This window comes from Schistocerca gregaria, chromosome 9, assembly GCF_023897955.1.
Source record: "Schistocerca gregaria isolate iqSchGreg1 chromosome 9, iqSchGreg1.2, whole genome shotgun sequence".
Lineage (NCBI taxonomy): Eukaryota > Metazoa > Arthropoda > Insecta > Orthoptera > Acrididae > Schistocerca > Schistocerca gregaria.
The window spans coordinates 77,596,559-77,624,369 of record NC_064928.1 but is presented as its reverse complement, the minus strand read 5'-3'; the positions used below and the strand labels follow the sequence as shown (position 1 = coordinate 77,624,369).

The 27,811-nt window shown below is 41.5% G+C and overlaps 1 protein-coding gene across 2 annotated transcripts in view; it reads left to right on the top strand.

Moving 5' to 3' along the window:
- Positions 1 to 25,009, top strand: part of LOC126291729 (uncharacterized) — a 39,121-nt gene extending 14,112 nt beyond the window's left edge. The window contains exons 2-3 of one of the 2 annotated variants that reach the window (XM_049985401.1): positions 7,595 to 7,877; positions 22,699 to 25,009. In XM_049985401.1, coding sequence (XP_049841358.1) covers positions 7,595 to 7,877; positions 22,699 to 22,952 — 537 coding nt within the window. In that variant the 3' untranslated portion in view covers positions 22,953 to 25,009. The remainder of the gene's footprint in view (positions 1 to 7,594; positions 7,878 to 22,698) is intronic. The other variant, XM_049985402.1, reaches the window with a different exon arrangement.
- Positions 25,010 to 27,811: the final 2,802 nt, after the last annotated feature.

Below are 27,811 nucleotides of genomic sequence, written 5' to 3'. Positions count from 1 at the left end.
AAATTCAGTAACATTACGCCTGGTACACAGCAGCAACAAATGCAATAGCTTATAACTAAACAGGACAAAGCTCAAGCAGAAAAAATATTACAGTAAAGACAACAATGCAGAAAAGGGAAATGTCTATTCACATATTAATATCTATGTCATTAAAGTGGTGCACCACAAGAAGTTATCCTACCATAAAAATTACCAAGTACTTGAAAAGAAAATTATGTATGCAGTTCCTGTGAAGGGAAGTCTTTTTGTGCTCCTTCGTTTTTTTAAGTACATCGTAAAATTATTATTTACTGCATCTGTAGGCATAAAATAACTATATTAGTACATCTATTAAATTGTATTTTAACCAATGCTGCAGTGCAGATAGAAACTAGATATTAAACAAAATGAGTAAATAAATATATAAAGCAATCCATATGGCATTTCTCTCAACTAGCAAGACAATAGCCGTGTAATGTTTCTCATCGTTTCATTAGGCATTTTAGTAAATATCATAAATTAAGAGCTCCACAGTATAATCATATGTTTTCAGGTTTGAGCGTGTCGTATTTGCGACGCTTTCTACAAAGAAATGTCAATAGCGAGCATAATGGTCCCCTTTTTTTTTTTTTTTTTTACCTGTGCCTCTGAAAGGCACACACTAATGGCTTGTTTCCAGGTGGCTGTCGCCCAGCTGGGTGCCCACGCCGCATTACGTGCAGGTGGTCACTTAACTTTTCTTACCGAAATATTTACGACACCAGTTTCCGCTACAGTGGCAGTCTCATATAAAAAATTTTACAGGTCAAGAATCTGTGTTACACATCTGTAGAAACAAAATCCTATTGATATAACAGTGTCCAAAAAATTTTCGTCGGCATTGTAATACATTCACCCATTTACATACATTTCATAGCTCTTAAAGTACGATTCTTGGTTTCCAACAACCTTTTCCACAAATCAGAGTCCCTAACCACTACTCATTATTCCTTACCTTATTATACATATACATATTCGTCGACACTTCTTCAATATTTCATCATAACAGATATGTAGCATAACCAAATAACTCATAGCATCAGCTTAAACATACCTCAGCAGCATAATTCACATCGTCGTCGTAATAATAACATCATAACACCTCAGTCAAATCTCAAAAACGTCATAGCTTTCAGCAATAATTTCAAAACCTCACTAGTCATAATATATATAGCAGTTCATGACACCAATTCTTACAAATTACAAAACTCCGCCATCTCTCTCCCCACGTCCACCACTGCTGGCGGCTCACCTCCAACTGCGCAACGCTACGCGCTGTTAGCATCCAGCTGCCGCTGCTCAACACTACAATGGCAGACAACAATGCAAACTAGCCACAGACTGCGCACGGCACAGCCAGTGATTTTTATACAGAGCGCTACGTGGCGGCTGCGTTACCAATAAAAAAACCTAAACAGCTTACTTACACTGCAGTTTACTATTAGCACATTTTAATAGGGAACAAACAATGTATTTACCTTTATAGTCATAATATATATATCAGTTCATGACATCCAGTCTTACAAATTTCAAAACTCCGCCATCTCTCTCCCCACGTCCACCACTGCTGGCGGCTCACCTCCAACTGCGCAACGCTACGCGCTGTTAGCATCCAGCTGCCGCTGCCCCACACTACAATGGCGAGTTTTACAACAATGCCAAACAGCCACAGACTGCACACCGGCGGCGTTACCAATTACAAAAAACCTAAACATCCTACTTACAAGTGCACTCCGTGGTTTGAAACTAATTTACTTTTTTTTCACATAGTTCAATAATTTTCGCCCCATTGATGACATTGCTATATTCGGCGAAAGTGAATAAGATTTACGAGATCCGGTGTTGCAATGAACAGTCTAATGCATACAGGATATGGACTGAAAGTAACACGAATAAAGCCCAAAGTAATGAGAAGTAGTAGAAAAGAGAGCAACGAGAACTTAACATCAGAATTAGGGATCACGAAGTAGACAAAGTTAAGGAATTCTGATACCTAGCCAGCAAAACAACCGACGATAAACGGAGAAAGGAGGAACAAAAATCCGACTGGCATTGGCAATGGGGGCATTTGTGGCCAAGAGAAGTCCAGTAATATAAAGTCCGCCGCTTGTGGTCTTGCAGTAGCGTTCTCACTTCCCGAGCACGGGGTCCCGGGTTCGATTCCCGGCCACAAGATGACTGGGTGTGGGTGTCTCGTCTTCACCATCATCATTCATCCCCAGTACGGTCGTAGAAAGGCAATGACGAACCACGTCCATTTGGACCTTGTCTAGTACGGCGGTGTGGGTGTCCCGCATCATTCCCCTATGCTCTATTATGAAGGAGTATGGGACTTCATCATCATCAGTGATATAAAACAGAGGCCTTAATTTGAGGAAGAAATTTCTGAGACTGATCGTCTGGAGCACAGCATTGTAGGGTAGTAAAATATGGAGTGTGAGAAAACCGGAACAGAAAAGAATTGAAGCATTTGAGACGTGTTACAGAAAAATGCTAAAAATTGGATGGATTGGTTCGGTAAAGAATGAGGAGGTTCTCTGCAGAATCGGCGAGGAAGGGACTGGATGACAGGACGTCCGTTAAGATATCAAGGGCTATGAAACTTCCTGGCAGATTAAAACTGTGTGTCGGACCGAGACTCGAACTCGGGACTTTTGCCTTTCGCGGGCAAGTGCTCTACCAACTGAGCTACCTAAGCATGACTCATGCCCCGAAGGTCCCGAGTTCGAGTCTCGGTCCGACACACAGATCACAGTTTTAATCTCCCAGGAAGTTTCATATCAGCGCACACTCCGCTGCAGAGTGAAAATCTTATCAGGGGCTAATTTACTTTGTACTAGAGGGAGCTGCGGAGCGCAAAATCTATGGACGGAGACCGAGAATGGAATACATCCAGCCAACAGTGGAGGACGTAGGTTGCAAGTACTTCTCTGATATCAAGAGGTCGGCACGTGAGAGAAATTTGTGTTGGGCTGCATCAAACCAGTCAGAAGAATGATGACTCAAGGAAAAAATAAATTTTAGATCCCTATCTCTTCGCTATAGACTCCTGTTTCTTCGTTTAGGACGTCATCAGACATGTGCTCTCTATCCTAGACCAGCGGTAACATCACAAATGGAGGAAATTATGCAGAGCTCAATTTAGTGATGTGTTTTGCACGTTTTTTTTTATTTTTTGTTTTTACGGATTGCTCCATGTGACATCAGAAGAGAGGTCGCCGCTGACATCGAGAGGCTAAAATCAAATACAGTGACCTCACATCCACTCTTTGAACATCAATCTGCCAAGCCAAGACTGAAGTCCAGGAAGAGTTTCCTAACAACTTCACAGCCCTTAGTATCAGCTGCGGCTACCGGACTCACCAAGTGGAAAGAAAGATGCCAACACCTGTCAAACTGGATGACACCACAAGAATCGCTGCCGCTTGGACACATGGAGAAGTGGGTCATCTGGAAGTCCTTGAACAGACTGCGGACCGAAGTCGCAAGATCGAGAGGAGAATCTCCTTAAATGGAACTTCCAACTGCCAACTGTCAACACAACACTGTGCGAATGCGGTAAATTTCAGACAATGTAACTCATGCCCAACCAGCTGTAGCATGAAGGACTAAACGTCTGGAGCACGTAATGCTATAAAAGTTGCCCAATCCTGGGTGAAAACTGTATAGTTTTCTTTGTATGTTATGTGTTCATTTCCGACACGAATAAAGAAGACTTGTCTGTTAATACGCTCCTACTCGGATTTCCCGTATTTATTTACAAGTCTGCTATAGTCTTACTGTATGGCAGATTTATAGCGACGTCATTGTTTTTAATACACTGTGCTATCATTCTTTTTTAACACACTAGTAATGCAGGGACAAGTTCCTTGAAGTGAAACAAAGATTTGGTACGTAGAAAGAGCTTAAATATTTACATAATGTACTGTGGTAATAGTTAATCATTAAAAGTGTCATATTTACATGTGTGTTTGGTTTTGGCGACCTCAAAAAGCATGTTTTTTGAATACTTGCCGTGGAATATCAGTCAAAAAATGCATAACTTACCCCAAAATTAGACAGCCTTCTTAATGTCGGAACCTTTCAAAAATCCGAATTGTGACTTGGACAATATTTTATTTCTGGTGAGATAGTTAAGAGCACGGCATTATATTACCTTTTTTTAAAAATTTTGAGGATGCTGGAAAATCTGAAAGTGGACATAAGTTTGATGGTATTTTCTTATCTCCTTTCTTACACAAAGGTTTCACACACAGGCAGGCAGCCTGTCAACTACACTTGCTCCCCATAAAGGATTCGTCCTAATTGCAATCCAGATATATTATAAATGTGGATGTATGTGTGTTCCACATCTCTTGCTAAACTACTGGATCGGTTTCAACCGAACTTGGTACACGTATAACTTACTGTCTGGAGGGAACTACTGTGTGGCTGAGAACCGCCTGCCACTCAAAGGGATAGGCGTGAAAAAGTATCGAAGCTGACGACGCACAAATAGCCAGACTATATTCATCTATTATTTGAGAATCAGAGCTCCTAGTGGCTTGCAACAAGGTTAACTAATAATATTTTACGAGACACCTTCTCGCTGACACCCCTACAAAATGATGAAAGGAAAACAGTTTATTACATACTACTTTTTCGCTGATCATGCAGTAAAACTGCCGCATCAGGCACGGCGTTTTAATTTACTACTTCATTACTAATAACTATTTTCGCAACAGATTATTTAGACAATATTTACATGTAGCCCTGAATGTACTAGCAAAAATATGTGATTATACGGCAGATACGTCAAGATGAAGCCGTAATCAATGAGACACATGAAAGTGAAACTGCAGGACAAAAATCTCTAGAGATACAGGTGAAACATGCGCAAAAATATGAGTGGAATATGTTAAATGTATGTGAAATATGTGTGACAAGTACTTATGCGGCGCCAGCCAGGGTGACCGAGTGGTTCTAGACGCTACAGTCTGGGACTGCGCGACCGCTACGGTCGCAGGTTCGAATCCTGCCTCGGGCATGGATGTGCGTGATGTCCTTAGGTTGGTTAGGTTTAAGTAGTTCTAAGTTTAGGGGACTCATGAAATCAGATGTTTAGTTCCATAGTGCCCAGAGCCATTTGAACCATTTGAACTCAGGTGGCCAAGTTGCAGGTAAAAAGCCCCTCCTAAAACTCTGAATCGATTGAAACCAAATTTGGTACACATATTTACTAGCCAGGAAGAAATATTGTGGGTGTAAGAAACAGCAACAATCTCTGGGAATGGGGATAGTGCAGAAAAAGTAGGGGGAGGAGGAGATGGACAGACAGAGAGGGGACAAAAAAGGTGGACACAAAGAAGGGGAGAGATAAAAGGGCAGAGAAAGGGAAGAGGAGATTTAAACACAGAGCGAATAGGAGTGAATGGGTTGAGGAAGAAAACAGGAAGAGATGAAGAGAGGGAGAGGATGAATTGCACAGTGGGGAGAGGAGGAGATGTACAGGAAGAGAAGGAAGAGTATTTGGACAGAGAGGAAAGAGGTGGTGCTGCACAGAGAGAGGTGGAGGAAGTGATGTATAAGTACAGGAGGGAGGAGGTAGTAGACAGAGAGAGGGAAGGATGAGATAGATGGGAAGAGGGGAGGGAGGAGGATATGGACAGAGAGTTAGGGTAGGTGGAGATAGGGTGGGTGAGGAGGAGATGAGTGGGTCAAAGATACAGGGGGAGGATGCGATAGACAGAGAGAGAGGCAGGGAGGAGGCTGACGGAGAGAGGGAAGAGGAGTTGGACAGACAGAGCGAGAGGAGGAGATAAGCCGAAAGAAGGTGAAGAAGGAGATAGACTAATAGAATATTGAAATAAATACATACTGAAATAAATACGTCTGATCGTATGTAAAGTACACAAGCGGCAAGACGCAGTCAATACCTTCGCTGCGCAGGTGCCGATGGTACTGTTACCGACGACTGTGCCGCTAAAGCGGAGTTATTGAACGCGGTTTTCCAAAATTCCTTCACCAGGGAAGACGAATGGAATATCCCAGAATTTGAAACATGAACAGCTGCTAGCATGAGTTTCTTAGAAGTAGATACCTTAGGGGTTGCGAAGCTACTCAAATCGCTTCAGGTCCAGATTGTATACCGATTAGGTTCCTTTCAGATTACGCAGATACAATAGCTCCCTACTTAGCAATCATGTACGTCCGCTCGCTCACTGACAGTTCTGTACCTACAGAGTGGAAAATTGCGCAGGTCGCACCAGTGTTTAAGAAGGGTAGTAGGAGAAATCCATCTAACTACAGACGTATATCATTGACGTCGGTTTGCAGTAGGGTTTTGGAGCATATACTGTATTCAAAAATTATGAATCACCTCGAAGGGAACGATCTATTGATACGTAATCAGCATGGCTTCAGAAAACATCGTTCTTGTGCAACGCAGCTAACTATTTATTCGCACGAAGTAATGGCCGCTATCGACAGGGAATCTCAAGTTGATTCCGTATTTCTAGATTTCCGGAAAGCTCTTGACACCGTTCCTCACAAACGACTTCTATTCAAGCTGCTGGCCTACGTAGTAATAAACAGCAAATCATCGAGTAAAACTAAAGTGATATCAGATGTTCCCCAGGGAAGCGTCCTGGGACCTCTGCTGTTCCTGATATATATAAATGACCTGGGTGACAATCTGAGCAGTTCTCTTAGGTTGTTCGCAGACGATGCTGTACTATACCGTCTAGTAAGGTCATCCGAAGACCAGTATCAGTTGCAAAGCGATTTAGAAAAGATTACTGTATGGTGTGGCAGGTGACAGTTGACGCTAAATAACGAAAAGTGTGAGGTGATCCACATGAGTTCCAAAAGAAGTCCGTTGGAATTCGATTACTCGATAAACAGTACAATTCTGAAGGCTGTCAATTCAACTAAGGACTTGGGGGTTAAAATTACGAACAACTTCAGTTGGAAAGACCACATAGATAATATTGTGGGGAAGGCGAGCCAAAGGTTGCGTTTCATTGGCAGAACACTTAGAAGATGCAACAAGTCCACTAAAGAGACAGCTTACACTACACTCATTACCAGGTGGGATTGACGGAGGCCATCGAAAGAGTGCAAAAAAGGGCAGCCCGTTTTGTATTATCACGTAAGATATGATAGGCGAGTTGGAATGGAAGTCATTAAAGCAAAGACATTTTTCGTCGCGGCGAGATCTATTTACGAAATTTCAGTCACCAACTTTCTCTTCCGAATGCGAAAATATTTTGTTGAGCCCAACCTACATAGGTAGGAATGATCATCAAAATAAAATAAGAGAAATCAGAGCTCCAACAGAAAGGTTTAGGTATTCGCTTTTCCCGCGCGCTGTTCGAGAGTGGAATGGTAGAGAGATAGTATGATTGTGGTTCGATGAACCCTCTGCCAAGCACTTAAATGTGAATTTGCAGAGTAATCATGTAGATGTAGAAGGCAAAGCCAGGTACTCAGCTTGTCTGTTACATAGTTCCATCATATTGTTCTCATAGCCGACACACATCCTGGTCTTGTAATGAAATACAGCATAAATTATTCCCTAACGTTTGCTTTTTTCTAGGTCTTGGGCCGCTGGTACGTGCTGGAGATAATGTCCCCAAATGTGGATAAGGAGAAGGAGAAGGAGAAGCGGCGGGACGCGTGTGCCGGAGTGGACTTCTGGCGCTGGGACATCGAGGAGAACAACCTGATGCCTGAGGTGGTTCCGCCGCCTGCGGTGGGCCCCGAGCACCTGGTGATGCGCGGCTTCAACCGGCACGTCAACGAGCACCACACGTCCAGCTACCGCGTCGACACGACCACCGTCGTTCCGGGCTCGGGCGGCGCCATCTGGGATCAGCCCGGTGAGAGTCTCGCCATTCCCGCCACTCCCTGCTGCCGATGGTCCCCACACTGTGGGGACACCCGGCATCTGTTTTAGTTGGCAGCACTGGTCACCCTGACACTGCAGCTGCCATCTGTCACTGCAGTGATGGAAGGGAGTCGGCTCCTGACCTCCGCTGCTTGTTCACTGCGGCACTCTATATTGTGGTGTGCCAGGCTTAATGTCTGCTCCTCACGATTGCAATGTACTGGAAAAGTATGACACCAGAGTCGTTCACAGTGGCATGCAGAAAAAAAATCTCCTCGGTTTACAGGCCTCATCGCTTTGAATAAAACACTCGAGGTTTCAAGGGAGGGCACACTGTTCCTCTTAAACAGGTTGTTGTTGTGGTCTTCAGTCCTGCTACTCTACCCTGCGCAAGCTTCTTCATCTCCCAGCACCTACTGCAACCTACATCTTTCTGAATCTGCTTAGTCTATTCATCTCTTGGTCTCCCTCTACGATTTTTACCCTCCACACTGCCCTCCAATACTAAACTGGTGATCCGTTAGTGCCTCAGAACATGTCCTACAAACCGATCCCTTCTTCTGTTCAAGTTGTGCCACAAACTTCTCTTCTCCCCAATCCTATTCAATACCTCCTCATTAGTTATGTAATCTACCCGTCTAATCTTCAGCATTCTTCTGTAGCACCACATTTCGAAAGCTTCTATTCTCTTCTTGTCCAAACTATTTATCATCCATGTTTCACTTCCATACATGGTTACACTCCATACAAATACTTTCAGAAACGACTTCCTGGCACTTAAATCAATACTCGATGTTAACAAATTTCTCTTCTTCAGAAACGCTTTCCTTGCCATTGCCTGTCTACATTTTATATCCTCTCTACTGCGACCATCATCAGTTATTTTCCTCCCCAAATAGCAAAACTCCTTTACTACTTTAAGTGTCTCATTTCCTAATCTAATTCCCTCAGCATCACCCGACTTAATTCGACTACTTCCATTATCCTCGTTTTGCTTTTGTTGATTTTCATCTTATATCCTCCTTTCAAGACCCTATTCATTCCGTTCAACTTTTTCTTCCAAGTCCTTTGCTGTCTTTGACAGAGTTACAATGTCATCGGCGAACCTCAAAGTTTTTATTTCTTCTCCATGGATTTTAATACCTACTCTGAATTTTTCTTTTGTTTCCTTTACTGCTTGCTCAATATACAGATTGAACAACATCGGGGAGAGACTACAACCCTGTCTCACTCCCTTCCCAACCACTGCTTCCCTTTCATGTCCCTCGACTATTTTAACTGCCATCTGGTTTCTGTACAAATTGTAAATAGCCTTTCGCTCCCTGTATTTTACACCTTACACCTTCAAAATTTGAAAAAGAGTATTCCAGTCAACATTGTGAAAAGCTTACTCTAAGTCTACAAATACTAGAAACGTAGGTTTTCCCTTCCTTAATGTAGCTTCTAAGATAAGTCGTAGGGTCAGTATTGCCTCAGGTGTTCCCATATTGCCACGGAATCCAAACTGATCTTCCCCGAGGTCGGCTTCTACGAGATTTTCCATTCATCTGTAAAGAATTTGCGTTAGTATTTTGCAGCTGTGACTTATTAAACTGATTGTTCGGTAATTTTCACATCTGTCAACGCCTGCTTTCTTTGAAATTGGAATTATTATATTCTTCTTGAAGTCTGAGGGTATTTCGCCTGTCTCATACATTTTGCTCACCAGATGGTAGAGTTTTGTCAGGACTGGTTCTCCCAAGGCCGTCAGTAGTTCTAATGGAATGTTGTCTACTCCCGGGTCCCTGTTTCGACTCAGGTCTTGCAGTGCTGTATCAAACTCTTCACGCAGATTCATATCTCCCATTTCATCTTCATCTACATCCTCTTCCATTTCTATAACATTGCCCTCAAGTACATCGCCCTTGTATAGACCCTCTATATACTCCTTCCACCTTTCTGCTTTCCCTTCATTGCTTAGAACTGGGTTTCTAGCGGAGCTCTTGATATTCATACAATTGGTTCTCCTTTCTCCAAAGGTCTCTTTTATTTTCCTGTAGGCAGTATCTATGTTACCCGTTGTGAGATAAGCCTCTACATCGTTACATTTGTCCTCTAGCCATGCCTGTTTAGCCATTTTGCACTTCCTGTCGATCTCATTTTTGAGACGTTTCTATTCGTTTTTGCCTGCTTCATGTACTGCATTTTTATATATTCTCCTTTCGTCAATTAAATTCAACATTTCTGCTGTCACCCAAGGATTTCTACTAGCCCTCGTCTTTTTATATGCTTGATCCTCTGCTGCCTTCACTACTTCATCCCTCAAAGCTACCCATTCTTCTTCTACTGCATTTCTTTGCCCTATTCTTGTTAATTGTTCCCTTATGCTCTCCCTGAAACTCTGTACAACCTCTGGTTGTTTCAGTTTATCCAGGTCCCATCTCCTTAAATTTCCACCTCTTTGCAGTTTCTTCAGTTTTAATTTACAGTTCATAACCAATAGATTGTGGTCAGAGTCCACATCTGCCCCTGGAAACTTAAACAGGTGCAAATCAGTTTGTGAACCCAGGGCCAAGATTTGTATTCAGTGCATATCACAATCAGTAGTAAAAACTGACACGAGTGAAACTGTATGAGGCAAAAGGGGGAGGGGAGTGAGAGGGGGTGCAAAATAGTAGCTCGTCTGTGTGGGCTTTGAATGTCCCGCAACAGTAAAGATTAATTCTTGACGATTGTAGCAATGCAGGAGTGACAATTTCAAATGTGTCGCTGACCTGTCGTGGCACATGACGTAACCCAGTCTCTCTCAGGGCAGACAGGCCCCACAACGAACTTGAGACGTCTCCCTAGTTGCATTCCTCAACATACATCACGAACGCTCAACTTCGTCTGGACCCAGATGGGAAAAGGTACTTAATAAAGACCTTAACTTTGTCATTTGGTGTCACGAGCGTAAGTCTATTTAAACACGCAGGTATGGAATATTAAAGTGGTCTCACATGGTAACCCGCTCCCCTCTGGAGACGGTCGCTGCAAATCCTAAGGCTGGCCGTGCCACGTGCTGTGACACACGCCAGCGGGCCAGTATATCCCGTTAGCCTTGGTCCCTCTGCTGTCAGGAGCTGCTATAAGCTGCCCAACTCTCCCACTCATCCCATCGTCACCTCCATCCCACTGGAAGGTTCCAGGCGCTGTTATCGCTCCTACATGCTCGCAACACCGTGCCCAACCCCCAGTGGCTTTTTATTCCTGATGAAAGTGGTGACAGCCTTCGAAAAATGAATATTTTATTCATAGCCCAGAGCTGCCAGAGGTCACCAGTTTATATCGATGAATCAACTTGAAAATTTGTGCCCGACCGAGATTCAAATGTTCGTCTGTTGGTTAGAAGGCAGATGTCTTGACAACTATGTCGTCGGAACACATTCGTCACCACTACCCTAGTACGTCTACCGCAAACCGAAATTCTCAACTTATACCACACACAACCGATGTAAGGCCCCTTTTCATTAATCTCATTTCTAGCGGTATCGCCGGCCGTTGTGACCGAGCGGTTCTAGGCGCTTCAGTCCAGAGCCGCGTTGCTGGTACGGTCGCAGGTTCGAATCCTGCTTCAGACAAGCCTGAAGCAGGTTCGAATACTGCTTCAGCCATTCTGTTTGTGATGTCCTTAGGTTAGTTAGGTTTAAGTAGTTCTATGTCTACCTCAGATGTTAAGTCCCATAGTGCTTAGAGCCATTCTCTAGCGGCATCTCGCAGATTCCCATTGGTACGCATCTGCACTGAACGGATCATTGGCCGTCATCGCTTTAATTATGTATATGGTGTTGTTTTATACTGGAAAATTGATTTCCTTGCTGCTACCTGTGCAATAAGTCTCGAGACACCATTACACAGCCAGTGGAAATATCCTCTATCATGATGCTGTGTGGAGGGTTTCACTTTGCAAGACTGTACAAAACATACAAATAACGTAACTAATCTAAGGTTTCTCTGTCGTGGAAAATGCACTGTTCTGGGCTACTGAGAAACAGTAAGAAGGGCAAAGTTGCACAGTATTGTTGCCTGTGTAATCGTGAGGAGTGGATTAAGTCGTCACTTTCTTTGTGTGTGCTCAGCGTGTCATGCCTTAAGTGTACATGTTGAGGTGACTGTCGTGAGTGTATGTAAGTTGATGGCTGTATTTGCGGTAGGAGAGAAAGGAGATGGCAAAACCTGTTGTGGGACATGGCGTATTCCCCCCATTACCAAAGCGCCCACTGAGATTAATGTTTCTATCCAAGACGCAGGGCCGGCCGTTGTGGCCGAGCGGTTCTAGGCGCTTCAGTCTGAAACCGCGCAACCGCTACGGTCGCAGGTTCGAATCCTGCCTCGGGCATGGATGTGTGTGGTGTCCTTAGGTTAGTTAGGTTTAAGTAGTTCTAAGTTCTAGCGTACTGATGACCTTATATGTTAAGTCCCATAGTGATCAGAGCCATTTGAACCATTTTAACGAACCCACTCAAATGAAAATGGCAGTTGATAACGAGGCATGTGCGCATGTGGATACTAATTGCCATCATTCCCCGCGGCCAGACACGCACTTTTAACGCTCTCACACAACCGTTCAGAAGTTATGATGATTTTATTTCATTTTGTTCATTAATTGTCACCCTGTATGTAATTGGGATACAGCACGTCTTGTATTTTGTAAACTGTGAGGTGCTGGCCTATCTAAAGGCAGTCCAGTGATGTTCTGAGGTTTTTCAGTTAGCTGCTGATGTTGTGATGGGACGTAGTTTTATTGAAGGTTGCCTTAGAACTGTAACGATACTGAATTCTATGTAATAAGAAACAAATATTTAGGCTATCTACATGATTGAGTGATCAGTGTGGAAGCCTGCCATGTGGAGGACCTCGCTTCAGTTCCCGTAACTGCCATCAGGGATTGTTGCTTGGAATAGGGTCCAGTCAGTCTCGTGATGCCGACTGAGGAGTTACTTGAAAGAAAGGTAGCAGCTCCAAAATTATGAAAGCTAATAACAGCCAGGAGAGTAGGGTGCTGATACCATACCCACTGTTGAAGAGCAATTCGGGGATGGCAATTGCATCTTTCAACATGATCGAGCACCTGTTCCTTTTGCGTGGTCTGTGGTGGAGTGTATACATGAAAATAACATCCCTGTAATGGATAGACCTGAACATATTCCTGACCTGAATCCTACAGAACACCTTTAGAACGCCGACTTTGTGTCAGGCCCACCAACCAACATCAATACCTCTAAATACGTAAAGGTTTTCTTTTATTTTTTTTATTTTTTTAGTTACCGCTACCAGTCACAAACTTCGTCAGCTATTGTATTACTTGGTTATTTAGCGACATCTTTCGATGGCTAAACCTCATCTTCAGGCTAAATGACATTACAAAAACAACTTTACAATAAGGGCATACTGATATTACATAGCCTATCGTAAATGCTGTGATCATATTTGTTCTTCTGGCGTGGCAGTCTCAAAGATGACCACAGCATTTACGATAGGCTATGTAATATCAGTATGCCCTTATTGTAAAGTTGTTTTTGTAATGTCATTTAGCCTGAAGATGAGGTTTAGCCATCGAATAAGGGCATACTGATATTACATAGCCTATCGTAAATGCTGTGATCATATTTGTTCTTCTGGCGTGGCAGTCTCAAAGATGACCACAGCATTTACGATAGGCTATGTAATATCAGTATGCCCTTATTGTAAAGTTGTTTTTGTAATGTTATTTAGCCTGAAGATGAGGTTTAACCCTCGAAACATGTCGCTAAATAAATAAGTAATACAATAGCTGACAAAGTTTGTGACTGTTAGCGGTAATTAAAAAAAAAAACCTTTACATATTTCTTGAGACATTCACGGTCGAAAAATAGTCAAGATGGCTTCAAATTCATCAGTACCTCTCCTCAGTGCAACACCCCAAGAAACCTTCGAGCACCTGATTGAAAGTATACTGTGGAAGCTGTAATGAAGGCTATGGGTGGGCCAACTCCATTTTGATTTCCAGCATTACCGATAAGGGCACCAAAAAACTTGTAAGCCATTTTAAGTCAGGTGTCCGGATTCTTTTGATCACATAGTGTAGCATTGGGGAAAGTGGTAACGTGACTATTCAAGTTGGCGTGTAGAATATATGAGACTCGACATTTACCATCAGGTTTGGGAAGGAATGTATTCTAGAGAGAAAGTTCTGTCTTTCCTCTTATAATGGAATTAAGAATTAACAGAAATCAATAACGTTTATAGCTTTTGTCGACATGTAAAAAGTGTTCGACAGTGTAAAAGGGTACAAAATGTTAGAAATTCTTAGATAAACAGAAGTAAGCCGGAACGGAACAATAAGAACTGAAGACAAACAACGAAATGTTCGGAATAAGAAAGGATGCAGCCTCTTGCTCCGACTGTCCAGTCAGTAGACAGAAGAAGCAAGTGATTGTTAACCCTGTGGGCCTGTTATCTAAAATGATTGAGAATGTATGCAAAATTTAGTTTACTGACAACATTTATTTTCCGAAAACAAGGGCAGACATACATTGTGTTAAACAAGTTATGATTTAATACTGTAAAGAAATAACAGGTGGTTTAGGACCATAATGAAGAAGGGTGATGGGTGGCAGAAGTGAGTCAAGTACTCTGGCCCTAAAATTGTGGATAACGCAATCTGAATTGATCTGACGCTGAGCAGACTTGGATTGTTGAAATATACAGAAGTTTCTCGATATAGGTGCAGCTGAGAGCAAGTGGCCTGGAGCGGCAGTACGTTACCCTGTTTGCTTTGTGCAGCGATGTAAGTTACAGCTAGAGAGATACGTGAGGTGTCACCTGTAAATCTATCGCGGCCACGAGAGAAATGCAAAAATATCACGGTCTAGTGATCAGACAGACAGATCGCGATTTACTCTCTATCAGTGCCATGAAATCATGGTAGATTTCAGTGTGACACACCCGTTCACTGACTGTACCAAGGACCTACTCGGCCCACTTATACGACAGAGCGCACAAGGATACCAATCGTCAACACCGGTAAACCAAAAACGAATAGGTGTGCCCTCGACAAAATAGTAGTCAAAGAGGTTTGAAGTCACACTATCGGTACCGTAAGAACTTCAGCACAGGCTCCCCAGTCCAAACTACTCACATGAGAAGCCAGTCTCAGGATGGACAAGTACCAACCACACATGTCAGAGCTTCGACCAAAAGATCTCCTACAAGACAAAAATCCAGCACCCGAGTGCTTCACACCTCTTCAGAAAATAAAATCCGTTTTCCCGCCAAGTGCATGAACTACACCACCTTCACGTCGTCTTGAGCCAATTACAGGGCTCTCCCCTCCCACACTACAGCACAAACTCCTGTCGAACCAGGGCAAGAGTTACAAAACCTGCGTCTCTGAAAAAAAAAGGAAACCGCCAATTACTGGCTTTTTTAAGTTTTCACGGAGAGGGAAGGTGTTTTTCTCTGAAGTCGCGTTACGTCCCACGGCAACAAGTGAACAGATACAATCTTACAGATCTTTATCTAAATCGCCTGTGCCTTGGATATTGTTAGTCCCAGCTATGAGGTGTAATAAAGATTCTACCTCTAAACGTTTCTCAGACGCTGGAGTTTCTTATAGAACTGAGGCGGCCAATGGAATGGGTCACAGGCCTATTTGCAGTATCAGCGAACATGGAAACTTGTGAATTTTTATTATGTGTGACTCTGCACGCAATTCCCTGATTACAACTCCATTCCGTCCGTCGCCTCCAGCCCAGCCTTCGGCTGGCGCCAATGCAGGTATAACAGCATTGTTCTGCTGGAGACCTGTATCGAGGAGGAGCTGCTCTGTCTGCCCTGTACGGCTGTGGGCCTGTGCAGCAAGATATACTGAGGGATGGGCTAGCTGCCAATCGCTTTAAACTCCCAACAAGCCGTTTCTAAGAGCTAAGAACCATAAAAATACCTCACGCTTTCAGTGCCGTACCAGGCTCCATCAACGTATGCTCAGGACATTAACTGTCAAGAGTCTCACTCAAGGTGTTGTGTTGGCAGAAGAGCCAACACCGTGTTACGAGTAGAGGCCGAATCATTAATGATGAACGTCGCCCTTGACGGTACATGATTCACAGTATTATCTGTTTATAATTCATTCTAATTGCTGAATATCGCGCCTTGCTAGATCGTAGCAAATGACGTAGCTGAAGGCTATGCTAAACTGTCGACTCTGCAAATGCGAGCGTATGCAGACAGTGAACCATCGCTAGTAAAGTCGGCTGTACAACTGGGGCGAGTGCTAGGGAGTCTCTCTACACTAGACCTGCCGTGTGGCGGCGCTCGGTCTGCAATCACTGATAGTGGCGACAAGCGTGTCCGACGTATGCTAACGGACCGAGGCCGATTTAAAGGCTACCACCTAGCAAGTGTGGTGTCTGGCGGTGACACCACACAAGGTGCATGATGATGTAATAAAACCTTTAATGATTTTCTGTATACGAAAAATAGTTGAGAGAGTAACTTGTCCTCTCTCAAAAGAAAGGGTCGAGGGTGGGACTAAAATTCAGGGTGAAAGAATATGAACGATAAATTTTGCTGATGGCACTGCTATCATCAGTGAAAGTGAAGACAATTACAAACTACATTAAATCGAATGGACAGTCTAAAATGTGCATACTATAGTTTGAGAATAAACCTAGGAAAGTAATGAGAAGCAACAGAAATGAAGTCAACTATAAACATAACATCAAAATTTCGGACTGGGAAGTAGCTGAAGAGAAGAATTCTGTTACTTTGAAAACAAAATAACACATGAAGAACGAAGCAGGGACGCAGTGGAAAGACAATAGTAGCACTGGCAAAGACAGCATTTCTGGCAAAGAAAAATGTGCTAGTATCAGAAGTCGGCCTTAATCTGAAGAAGAACTTTCTGAGAACGTAAATTTCGAGCATGGTATTGTCTGGTAGTCAATCATAGACTGTGGAAAAAACCGAAAAAGAAGAGAATTGAAGAAATTGAGATGTGGAACTACAGAAGCATTTTGAAAACTGGGTGAATTCGTAAGATAGGGAATGATGAGATTCCCTGCAAGACTGGCGAAGAAAGGAAAGTAGAGAAAACTCTGAAAGGAAGAAGGGACAATGTTAGGGAATAACTTCCATTGTACTAGAGGAAGATGTTGATTGTAAAAAATATATAGGGTATGTCAGGAATTAGACATGTCCAAAGAAGAATTGAGGACTAACAGTGCAAGTGTTACTCTCAGATGAGGGAATTCGTATTGTGCCACATCAAACCATTCAGAAGACTAACGACTCAAAAAAGAAAAGGAAGTAGTGACAGGCATGTAGTCACAAGAATGTTATTAGAAACCAGAAGAGCGATAGACTGACCGTTGGCCAATGAAGCAACCCAAGGGCGTATTCCCTCCCTACAAAGAAAGTACAGGGTCCTTCGACACAAAAGTAGGAGTAGTGGTGGGTAAACCTGGTTTACAGCGAATATATTGCAGCAGAATACACTCTCAGAATAAGCTGTCAGTTATTCATTCATCTACATCTACATCTACATGATTACTCTGCAATTGAGATTTAAGTGCTTGGCAGAGGGTTCATCGAACCACAATCATACTATCTCTCTACCATTCCACTCCCGAACAGCGCGCGGGAAAAACCAACACCTAAACCTATCTGTTCGAGCTCTGATTTCTCTTATTTTATTTTGATGATCATTCCCACCTATGTAGGTTGGGCTCAACAAAATATTTTCGCATTCGGAAGAGAAAGTTGGTGACTGAAATTTCGTAAATAGATCTAGCCGCGACGAAAAATGTCTTTGCTTAAATGACTTCCATCCCAACTCGCTTATGATTTCTGCCACACTCTCTCCCCTATTACGTGATAACACAAAATGAGCTGCCCTTTTTTGCACTCTTTCGATGGCCTCCGTCAATCCCACCTGGTAACGATCCCACACCGCGCAGCAATATTCTGACAGAGGACGAACGAGTGTACTGTAAGCTGTCTGTTTAGTGGACTTGTTGCATCTTCTACGTGCCCTGCCAATGAAATGCAACGTTTGGCTCGCCTTCCCCACAATATTATCTATGTGGTCTTTCCAACTGAAGTTGTTCGTAATTTTAACACCCAGGTACTTAGTTGCATTGACAGGCTTGAGAATTGTACTATTTATCGACTAATCAACTGATATCACTTCAGTTTTACTCGATGATTTGCCGTCTATTTCTACAAACTGCGACCTTCCTGACAGGAAATCACGAATCCAGTCGCACAACTGAGAAGATACCCCGTAGGCCCGCAGCTTAATTAGAAGTCGCTTGTGAGGAACGGTGTCAAAAGCTTTCCGGAAATCTGGAAATACGGAATCAACTTGTGTTCCCCTGTCGATTACTTTGCGCGAATAAAGAGCTAGCTGCGTTGCACAAGAACGATGTTTTCTGAAACCATGCTCATTATGTATCAATAGATCGTTCCCTTCGAGGCGATTCATAAGGTTTGAATACAGTATATGTTCCAAAACCCTACTGCAAAACGACGTCAATGATATAGGTCTGTAGTTCGACGGATTACTCCTACTACCCTTCTTAAACACTGGTGCGACCTGCGCAATTTTCCAATCTGTAGGTACAGATCTATCAGTGAGCGAGCAGTTGTACATGACTGCTAAGTAGGGAGCTATAGTATCAGCGTAATCTGAAAGGAACCTAATCGGTATACAATCTGAACCTGATGACTTGCCCGTACAAAGCGATTTGAGTTGCTTCGCAACCCCTTCAGACGGACCGATAAGCACTACGCCGGTCCCAGGCACCACATTAGCGCTACCCCTTTGTTATAGCTCACATACCTGTGAGTGAAGTGATTAAGAAGTGGGAAGCGTGGCTCAGACACAATTCTATCTTCTTGACCCTACCATGCTTCTGGAGCGATGTACGGACCTGGTAGTAGATACTCTCAGAGCCGACCAACGACAGGCTGAGAGGAAGTCGACAGACAGAAGACACACCTTTTCCGTATTTCCTGAAAGTGGTAGCTTTGCCAAAAGAAAAAAAAAAGCATTATGAAGATTGGCACATTCCATAACTAATCCCATCTTATCGTGATTTTTTTGTTCGTTTTAAGGAGCCCTTGTTTCGTCTGATATTTATCTAGAAATTAAATGGCCAGAATTGCGTGATTAGAAACATTGATCCCTTTCCATTGTCCTCTGTCACCTATTATACTTTGTACACTAGTGTACGAATACTACAGAAAGCGACTTTCTCTATCAGTCATAGTAAGCCAGTGTGTTAACGAAAAAAATGATTCTCCCAACATTAGGATGGAAAGTAAAGAGTTGCAGGAAATATATGAGCAGTTGAAACTTCAGACACATTTCTCCATCCACAGCGATCTTCGGCCTTTCTTAATGTGACGTGAAGCGGCAGACTGGTAATCTTCTTCGCTTCATCCAACCATCTGTTTCCGCTCCCCCACGTGGTCTTCTGACCCTCAACTTTTCCCTGCACGATGGTCTTCTCTAAACTATCCCCTTTCCTTCTCATGATGTGCCCAGGGAGCTGAAGGTATCTCTGGCTGACACTGGAAGATAACCTTCTTGTGATTTTAAGTTCTTCCATTACTGAAACATGTGCTCTTTTGTGTGTCCCCGGCAGACGCAGCATCCTCCGCCAACACCACGTCTCGAAGCCAGCAGTGCGGCTCTTGTCGCTCGCTGCCTATCACGGCCCAGGTCGCGCATCCGCATAACCATACAGGAGACACCAGTGCTTCTACCAAGAGCATCTTCGTTGTCTTGGATCGCGCGATTCTGCCATGTCTTACTGAATTTGACCATTGCTGCTGGGCCAAGAATGTTTCGTCGTCTTATCTCTTTATCACACTTTCCTGTGCAATTGATCAGAGAGTCTAGATATACATAATCACTTACTATCTCCAGATTCGTTAAGCGTCCTGTAAGTTGGTTTTGATCGATGCCTTGACGATTTATAATCATTAGTTTTTTTTCATGTTTATCTCTAGGCCAAGGTTTAGACTAATATCTTTCACTCTTGAGAACAGAATACCAAGTTGTATGTGAATGTAGGCTTTCCCGGTGTACAATGCTGATGAAATCTTCTCGGGCTTCCATCCGGGTAGCTGCGAAGATGATGAGAATAACATTCGTCGAAACGTCGCGGATTTTTGACGCAGCTACCCGGATGGAAGCTCGAGAAGATTTCACCAGAATACGAAATTGTTCCTCACTTCCTGCTATGAGTGTAGTAAAATCTGCAAAGCGTAAATTGTTGATTTCCTGCTACCAATTGAAATCCCACCGTCCCAGCCATCCAGCGCTTTCTGATTACACACTCTGCATGATATTGTAGAGCTGAGGTAACAGTAAGCAGCCTTGTCTGACGCCATTTGTCACATCTAAAAACTCCGCGTCTTCACCATCTACTTTTATGGTTGCAGTATGGCTATGATAAAGACCTTTTAGGAAGGATACCAGGTGTTTTGGAACCCCAGACCCTTTGACCACATGCCACAACTTGTCCCACACGACACAATCAAAGGCCTTTTTATAATCTGGGAAGCAAATGTAGGCAGGGAAACAGAACTCATAACATATTTCAGTTATATGCCTTAAATTCAAGACTGCTTCTCGAGTGCTTTTACCTGACACGAAACCCGCTTGTTCTATGAAAATCTAAGACTGCAGAAAAGTTTTAGGCGTTGATTTATTATATGCAGGAGGACTTTACTAGCATGTGATATTAATATCATGGTCCTATAGTTGGAACAGTCCCTAACTGATTCTTTTCAAAAAAAAATTTCAAATGTGTGTGAAATCTTATGGGAGTTAACTGCTAAGGTCATCAGTCGCTAAGTTTACACACTACTTAACCTAAATTATCCTAGGAACAGACACACACTCCCATGCTCGAGGCAGGACTCGAACCTTCGCCGTGACCTGAACAGCAATTAGGATAGACGTATGTGATTCTTTAGTTTCTCCGGGCGTATTTGTTGCTCGAACAGCCCACGGGTATATTGCCTGTTCATAGTGTCCAACGGGCACAATATTTCTGCGATCAGACTTGTCGCCATCGTCAAGTGCGCTGACGAACAGCTCCTGAGGGCGGGCGGCATATTTAGATCCCGCTACGACAGATAGACGCTACGACAGATTCCGACGCCCACATCTTCGCGACCGTTAAATCGGTCGCCCGCCCTCAGGAGCTCAGTTCGTCAGCGCACCTGACGATGGTTACATGTCCGATCGCCGAAATATTGTGCCCGTTGGACACTATGAACAGGCAGTATACCCGTGGGCTGTTGGAGCAGGATAGTAATAAAGGCTATTCACTCGTTTTCCATACCTTATTACATAGTTAATGTAGGGCATGCATGCCTTCCTCTCCCATCGTAATCAGCATTTCTCTGCTAATAACATCTATACCTGAGGCCGGCCGGAGTGGCAGAGCGGTTCTAGGCGCTACAGTCTGGAACCACGCGACCGCTGCGGTCGCAGGTTGGAACCTGCCTCGGACATGGATGTGTGTGATGTCATTAGGTTAGTTAGGTTTAAGTAGTTCTAAGTTCTAGGGGACTGATGACCTCAGATGTTAAGTCCGATAGTGCTTAGAGCCATTATACCTGAGACTTTGTTGTTTTTCAGATGCTTGATGGCATCTTCGATTTCACTGTATAGGATATCAGGTTCTTTATTTGATTCCATACAAATGTTCTCTTTTTCTATGTTCTTTGCAGTAGTTTCACAGTGTGGTTTCCACCTAGCTATTGCTAATTGCTGGTCACTAATAACAGTGCCATCTAGATCTTCTACCATACACGTGCGCGGTTTGAACTCTCAGATGATGCTGTTTAACTTCTTAGTCCCCTTATAATTGGTCAGGTTTAGGATGGAATTAGTTTTATAAATCTAAATTTTCTGACTTGGGCTTACCTTCTGTTTAATCTCCCATACTGTGAGCTCAAGATCAGCCACCTTGAACGCAGGAATGATGGTAAGTGAACAGTGGGGTAGTTGTAATTCCTTGGGCCCCTCAGGATGTATGACCACAGATGTAGCAGTTGAAAAGATTAAATTGGGGAGCTCACACAAAATAAGAGCTTAGATGTCCGCATGTGGGGAATTTGTTATGCCTACATTTTTCCAGAAAATTAACTGTAAGGTTGTGTGCCTTGGAGTATTCTGTTTTGTTTCAAATGATATGGTTTTTTTTTATTCAGATATTTTACTCGGGATTTATGTAAGACAAAGCAATTTATTCTGGCTAAACTACATGGGATGTAACGGTGATTGAGCACAAGTGTGCTTTTTCAGAAGTTGTTTAGCCACAGATGCACATGGGGTCTTGGTACCAAGTCTTTACAGGGGTTTATTTTGTAATAACTTTTGTGTTTATTCTGATTGTTGAACAAGACGAGTTTCATAGAGCATGTGCCCCTTACATTAATTGGTGTTATGGATACAGACAGTGGATGCAGTGGGGATAGTGCAGTCTGGGGTCTTGAGGCAACTTGATATTGTCTACAGACACTGACAGGTCAGTTTCCCTTCTGGATGATAGTGTGACTACAGGCTGTATCTCTTCAATCAGATGCTCTTCTGTTTTTGCAATGTACAAATGATCAGTGTTGCCACCTCACACCAAGATACAGGTGTCCCCAATGTTTCTTTTAACCTTCTACATGTGGGAGCTCCATCTGGCATCACAGGGTCCTCAGATAGGTGCTATGCTTTGCTGTGTGCTGTGGCTGTGTATGTATATCTCTGTGGTAACACTGTTCATTGTTTCTCGTGACGACAGTACGTTCTGTGTCTGCGTGCACAGTCACAATGGGTGCCTCAGTCGCCGTGGTGGACTTCACGCCCGACGCGCGCTTCATGACCGTCACCACGTGCGTACGGCCCACCGGCTCCGAGTGGACCTCAGTCTTAGGAAGAGATCCTGCTTCATCGGCATTGCCCCGTGAGGAGCTCCACCAGCGGCTTGAGGCCGCAGGGCTCCGCTATGTGGACAGCGCCAGGCTTCAGAACAACACCGAGTGTGTCTATCCGTAGAGCTGCCATTTGCTCTTACCCTCACCAAGATGGCGGTGCCGTTGTAGGCACCCTGTGCCGCTTCCAGTCTATCAAGCTCTACTGTACCCACCTAGAGCTGTGGGATGATCATTCTTCCTGTGCACTGTAAGGAAAGGCCGCTGGCTGTAACAGACTGTATCATTAAACAAATATCTTCTTTGTACCCATTTTTTGACATCTAATGGGTAAAATGTTGTAGCTGTATTACAGTCTGAAAAGTTTCTGCACTTTTGCTTTGTTATAAATTTCCAATAAAGCATATTTTTGGAGTGAGAAAGAGGAAAATCATTTACATATTTATTTACCTGTGGATTGAATAACACAGTTTACAGTATACGTTATATTATTACAAACAAATGCACACTAATTCCCTTTCGATTTTCTACATGAATCACAAAAGAAAATGCTCAACAAAAAAGTAACGTTAGACGATTTGCAAGTATCACTGAATGATATCAGCCGTATACCTCACAAAGACATTAATAGACAATGGTCTTAGTCTTACAAACAAACAAATATATTATATGGGAATGGTTGCTTTAGTAGATGTAGTGCAGTGAAGAAAATTTCTAGACTCATTCTTCGTTATTAATGTTAAATAAATCACGTTTTCGGGCTAAGAAAGAACAAAACTGAACTGAAGTCACTTGTACTTCTGTTTGCCAGTATATCAGATCTCAGAGTTTACATTTAACTGATATTTCATTGCACATGAATATGCAATATTCTCCTTTACATTTCCCTGATAAATCATAAACTAAAATGGAAAAAATAACAAAAATGTTGCATAATTCAAGCAACACACCCAAGCCTTATGGTGGTGCTAAGCATCTGTAGCTGGACAATTTGTCTCTTATAGCAGAAGTAAATTACATACAAAAACCTTCATCGTGAATCAGTCTACTTATTATAGAAAACAGTATAAAGCCCCTGCAATATTTCCTGAGAATTATCTTCATCTGCAAACAGAAAAACGCGTCAGGGTACTTCAGTTTGTACTATATACTGAAGGTTCCAGCACCAACACTTGCTATGTTCAGCCTATCAAACACTACAGCAACCTGCTCGTGCCTTGAGATGACTGATGCCCCTTGTGCACCATAAGAAAAGGCCGCTGGTTGGAGTGCCCTGCAACATTACATAACTAACTTCTTTGCCGCCATTGTTTGACAATTAACGCTTGACATTTTCCCAAAATAACGCCGCTAGTCTGGTTAGGTCAAAAGGGATTGTCATACTCTTCCTGCTCTTATTGTGTAGCAGTGCCACTACAGCACGAAAAGTTTCAACACTCCTACTTTGTTCATGAATTTAAATGTAGCTTGGTTTGGGAATGAAGAGTCAAAATACTTTGTATATCTATATGGTGCCAGTTAAAATAACAGAGCTTACATTCAAGTGATACATCACTACAAACAAATACATATTAACTCTCTTTCCATTTTCTTCTTGAATCATAAAATAAAAAAGTAACTAAAATAGAAATGTTAGATTATAGACATGTAACTTTGAATGACACCAGCATTACATCTTCCAAAACACTTAAGAGACACTAGTATTAGCTTTACAAACAAATGAACAAGTTTAAATCTGTGAATGATTCCTGTATTACAGGATGAAATATTTCTACACTCTGATTCGTAATTAATTTCAAATTAAATATTTTTAGGAGTTAGAAAAAAGATAATGCGAATAGTTACTAGCCAGAGCAGAGTTTATGTTCAACTGACACTTTGTGACATATAAAAACACACTAATTTGCTTTAGATTTTCTTTGTGAACCATAAAACAATATGGCAAATTGAAATAATATTGTTGAAAGATTGACTGATACTATTGGCTGAATGCAATGGCAGGGAGTTAATTAAGACTGGTGTTAGTTTTAGAAAAAAAAACATGTCTGAAATTTGTTGAAATTTTATAAGAAAAATTTTGATCTGATGCTGGGTATAAATGTTACCAAATAATCAACTAATTAAATGAATGTAGAAAATGGACAACTATTTCAATGAATAATTAAATAGACTGAAATATTATTGTTGTTATGTACAGATTATTGAATCAATACCTTCCTGAATATAATTTAAAATCTTTGCTAGATATATAGCAGCAATAAATACCTTTTTTGCAATCAACATTTCATATCTGAGCATCATAATGAGCTGATGGGAAACACCAAACGGTTCATAATTATTTGCCAGTGAATCCGGTCCTAGCATGAGTATTTAACTAGTACTTTATAGAAAATTTATATGCCAAAAATCAATATTTCGAAAATAACTGATTGTTGCTGTTTTGTCATATAAAGACGTAGTTCATGACCAGTAGCTGTTATATGCAATAAATTGTTGATAGTGTACAGCAACCAGACACAAAGAGGTTTTAGGTTACTTTATTCAAAAAGTTCTGTTACCAGTTTGAATTTTTCACTATTCACCATCAGACAGTTTTTCATATTCTCATTAAAACAAATGATACATCGGTTTTCAATACATTGTCATAGGATAAACAATAATTCGCAATTACAAACATGTAACAAAAATGATAGCGCTATAGAATTATGTTAGAATGCGACTTATATGAAATGTCCATGTGGCGCATTTGTTTTTCAATTTTCTTCCAATGAAATACATTTTCGAAGATATTCGTATTTTCACCATCACATACATTGGTTTGCATTGTAAAATACTTTCGTTTACTCACTAAACGAATGTTCAATATGTACCATGAGTTTTGATTCAGAACATACTAAAACAAATACAGAGTGTACAAAGTACATGAGTGTCAAAGACGCTGCAATACAATGAAAGTGTAAATTGCTGATTCTTAAGTTGAAAAAGTACTTTACATTAAAGGTAGGGCATTAAACACAGGTAGATGAAGATAAATACATGGGTTTTTATGAATTATAGCCTTACAAACTTATTTTATATAGCAACAGAGAAACTAATGTGGACAAGAAGATGTGTCAAATCCTTACATGTTATCTGAACATTGATGAATATAATAGATCAAAATTTATTAGTATTTATAGCCATGAATAACTATAACTATTATATTTATATACAATGTTGTAAGATTAGTTACTTGATCTGCAGACAGGTGTACAAATGTCACTTATATTGGAATATGAAAAGTTCTTTGTGGAAGGTTTTCAGGAATAGAGTGTTATACCTACTCAGTCTGCTCATTAAGAATATTTTCAGGAGAAGTGTTTTTGTGTGTGTTTGTTTCTACTTTCTCTAACAGATACATAATGGCTCATTTTTCTGCAAAATGTAATATATTCATGTTGCTTTCGGTGTTTCTCACTGAATGATTTTCTTCTCCATTGGTGGATGGAAATACAAAGTTGTTAAAGTTTCCAAATTTTATGGTATCAAGGTATACTTTGTATTTGATCTCGTAACTTCTGCCTGTCTGACCAGTACAGAATTTTGGGCATGAATCATATTGGAGCTTGTATATTCATGTTTCACTGTAGGGGCCTTGAAATGATTTACATCATAGATCACTTTTTGCTGTAATTTACTATTAGCAGAGAAGCTGCCATTACTATTCTTCACTTAAAATATATTTGGAATTTGGTATGATATTGGGTCTTTGTATGGGATAATGGGAATATATTAGTTTGGCTTCTGTGGGAGGGTGATCTGTGTTGGATTGAATGCTGTGTGAACTTGTGTTCTGCCAGACTGTGACTTTTGTTTTTATTTCATTGTGGAGTTTGTTATTATAGGATCATAGCCATTATTATCAGCAATAATTGTTTTGATTAAACTGATTTCGTTTTGTTTATCTGTATGACTCATAGATACTTTCAGCATTTCATGTACCATGTCTCTGAAACATGTAATTTTTTTCCATTCATTAGGATTACAACAGGAATTGTCAGTGTTGACATTGTTGATCTCAAGAATGTTCGTATTTTAACAATTACACACGTTGGTTTGCATTGTAAAATACTTTCAACTGGCCACCAAACGAATTTTCAATGTGCACCACATGTTTTGATTCACGACATACAAAAACAAACACAGAGCTTACAAAGTTCACGAGTGCCAAAGGTGCTGCAATACAACGATACAAAGATACAGCATTATTGGGAAAGGATGTGAAATTACTATTTTCTTAAACTGAAAAAGTATTTTACATTACACGTATGGCATTAAACGCAGATAGATAACTATAAATACACAGAATTTGTGTATTATAGTGTTAAAAACTTATTTTATGTAACAATAGAGACCAAATGTGGACAAGAAGACGTGTGAAATCCTTAAATGCTACCTGAACATTTATGAATACAATACTTCAAAATTTACTAGTATTTAGTACCATGAATAATTGGTGGTAGGCTTTCTTTATATGCTAAGTTTATGTTTATAGCTAAGGTTACAAATTCTAAGACCAAGAAAATTTATGCTCTTATTTGTTTCATGCTGAACTCTGAATTTAATATTTTAAATCATTTTGCTGAGGTCTGATGCCAACACATCAATTTCACTATTTGTACCATCAAAAAGGAGGACTGCATCATGAACATTTCTTTTGCACTATATTATTTTGTTTGTGATTTGCTGATAAGTTGAGAAGTATTTTTTGTTCTACATGGGTGGTATGAACGTCAGCTAATATCCCAGACAACTACTTCCCATTGCCAAGCCATCATAATATAAATAGCTGATAATAGTCTCTGAAGTCACAAGTAGGTAACCCACAAATTATTCTCTTGATAGCTTGCTAAGATGATAAAATTGTGCAGTATTTTCGATTGAATTTCGATTTTCGATTTACATAAAACTTTATTTTAGTAATGGAAATAAACATCAAACCAC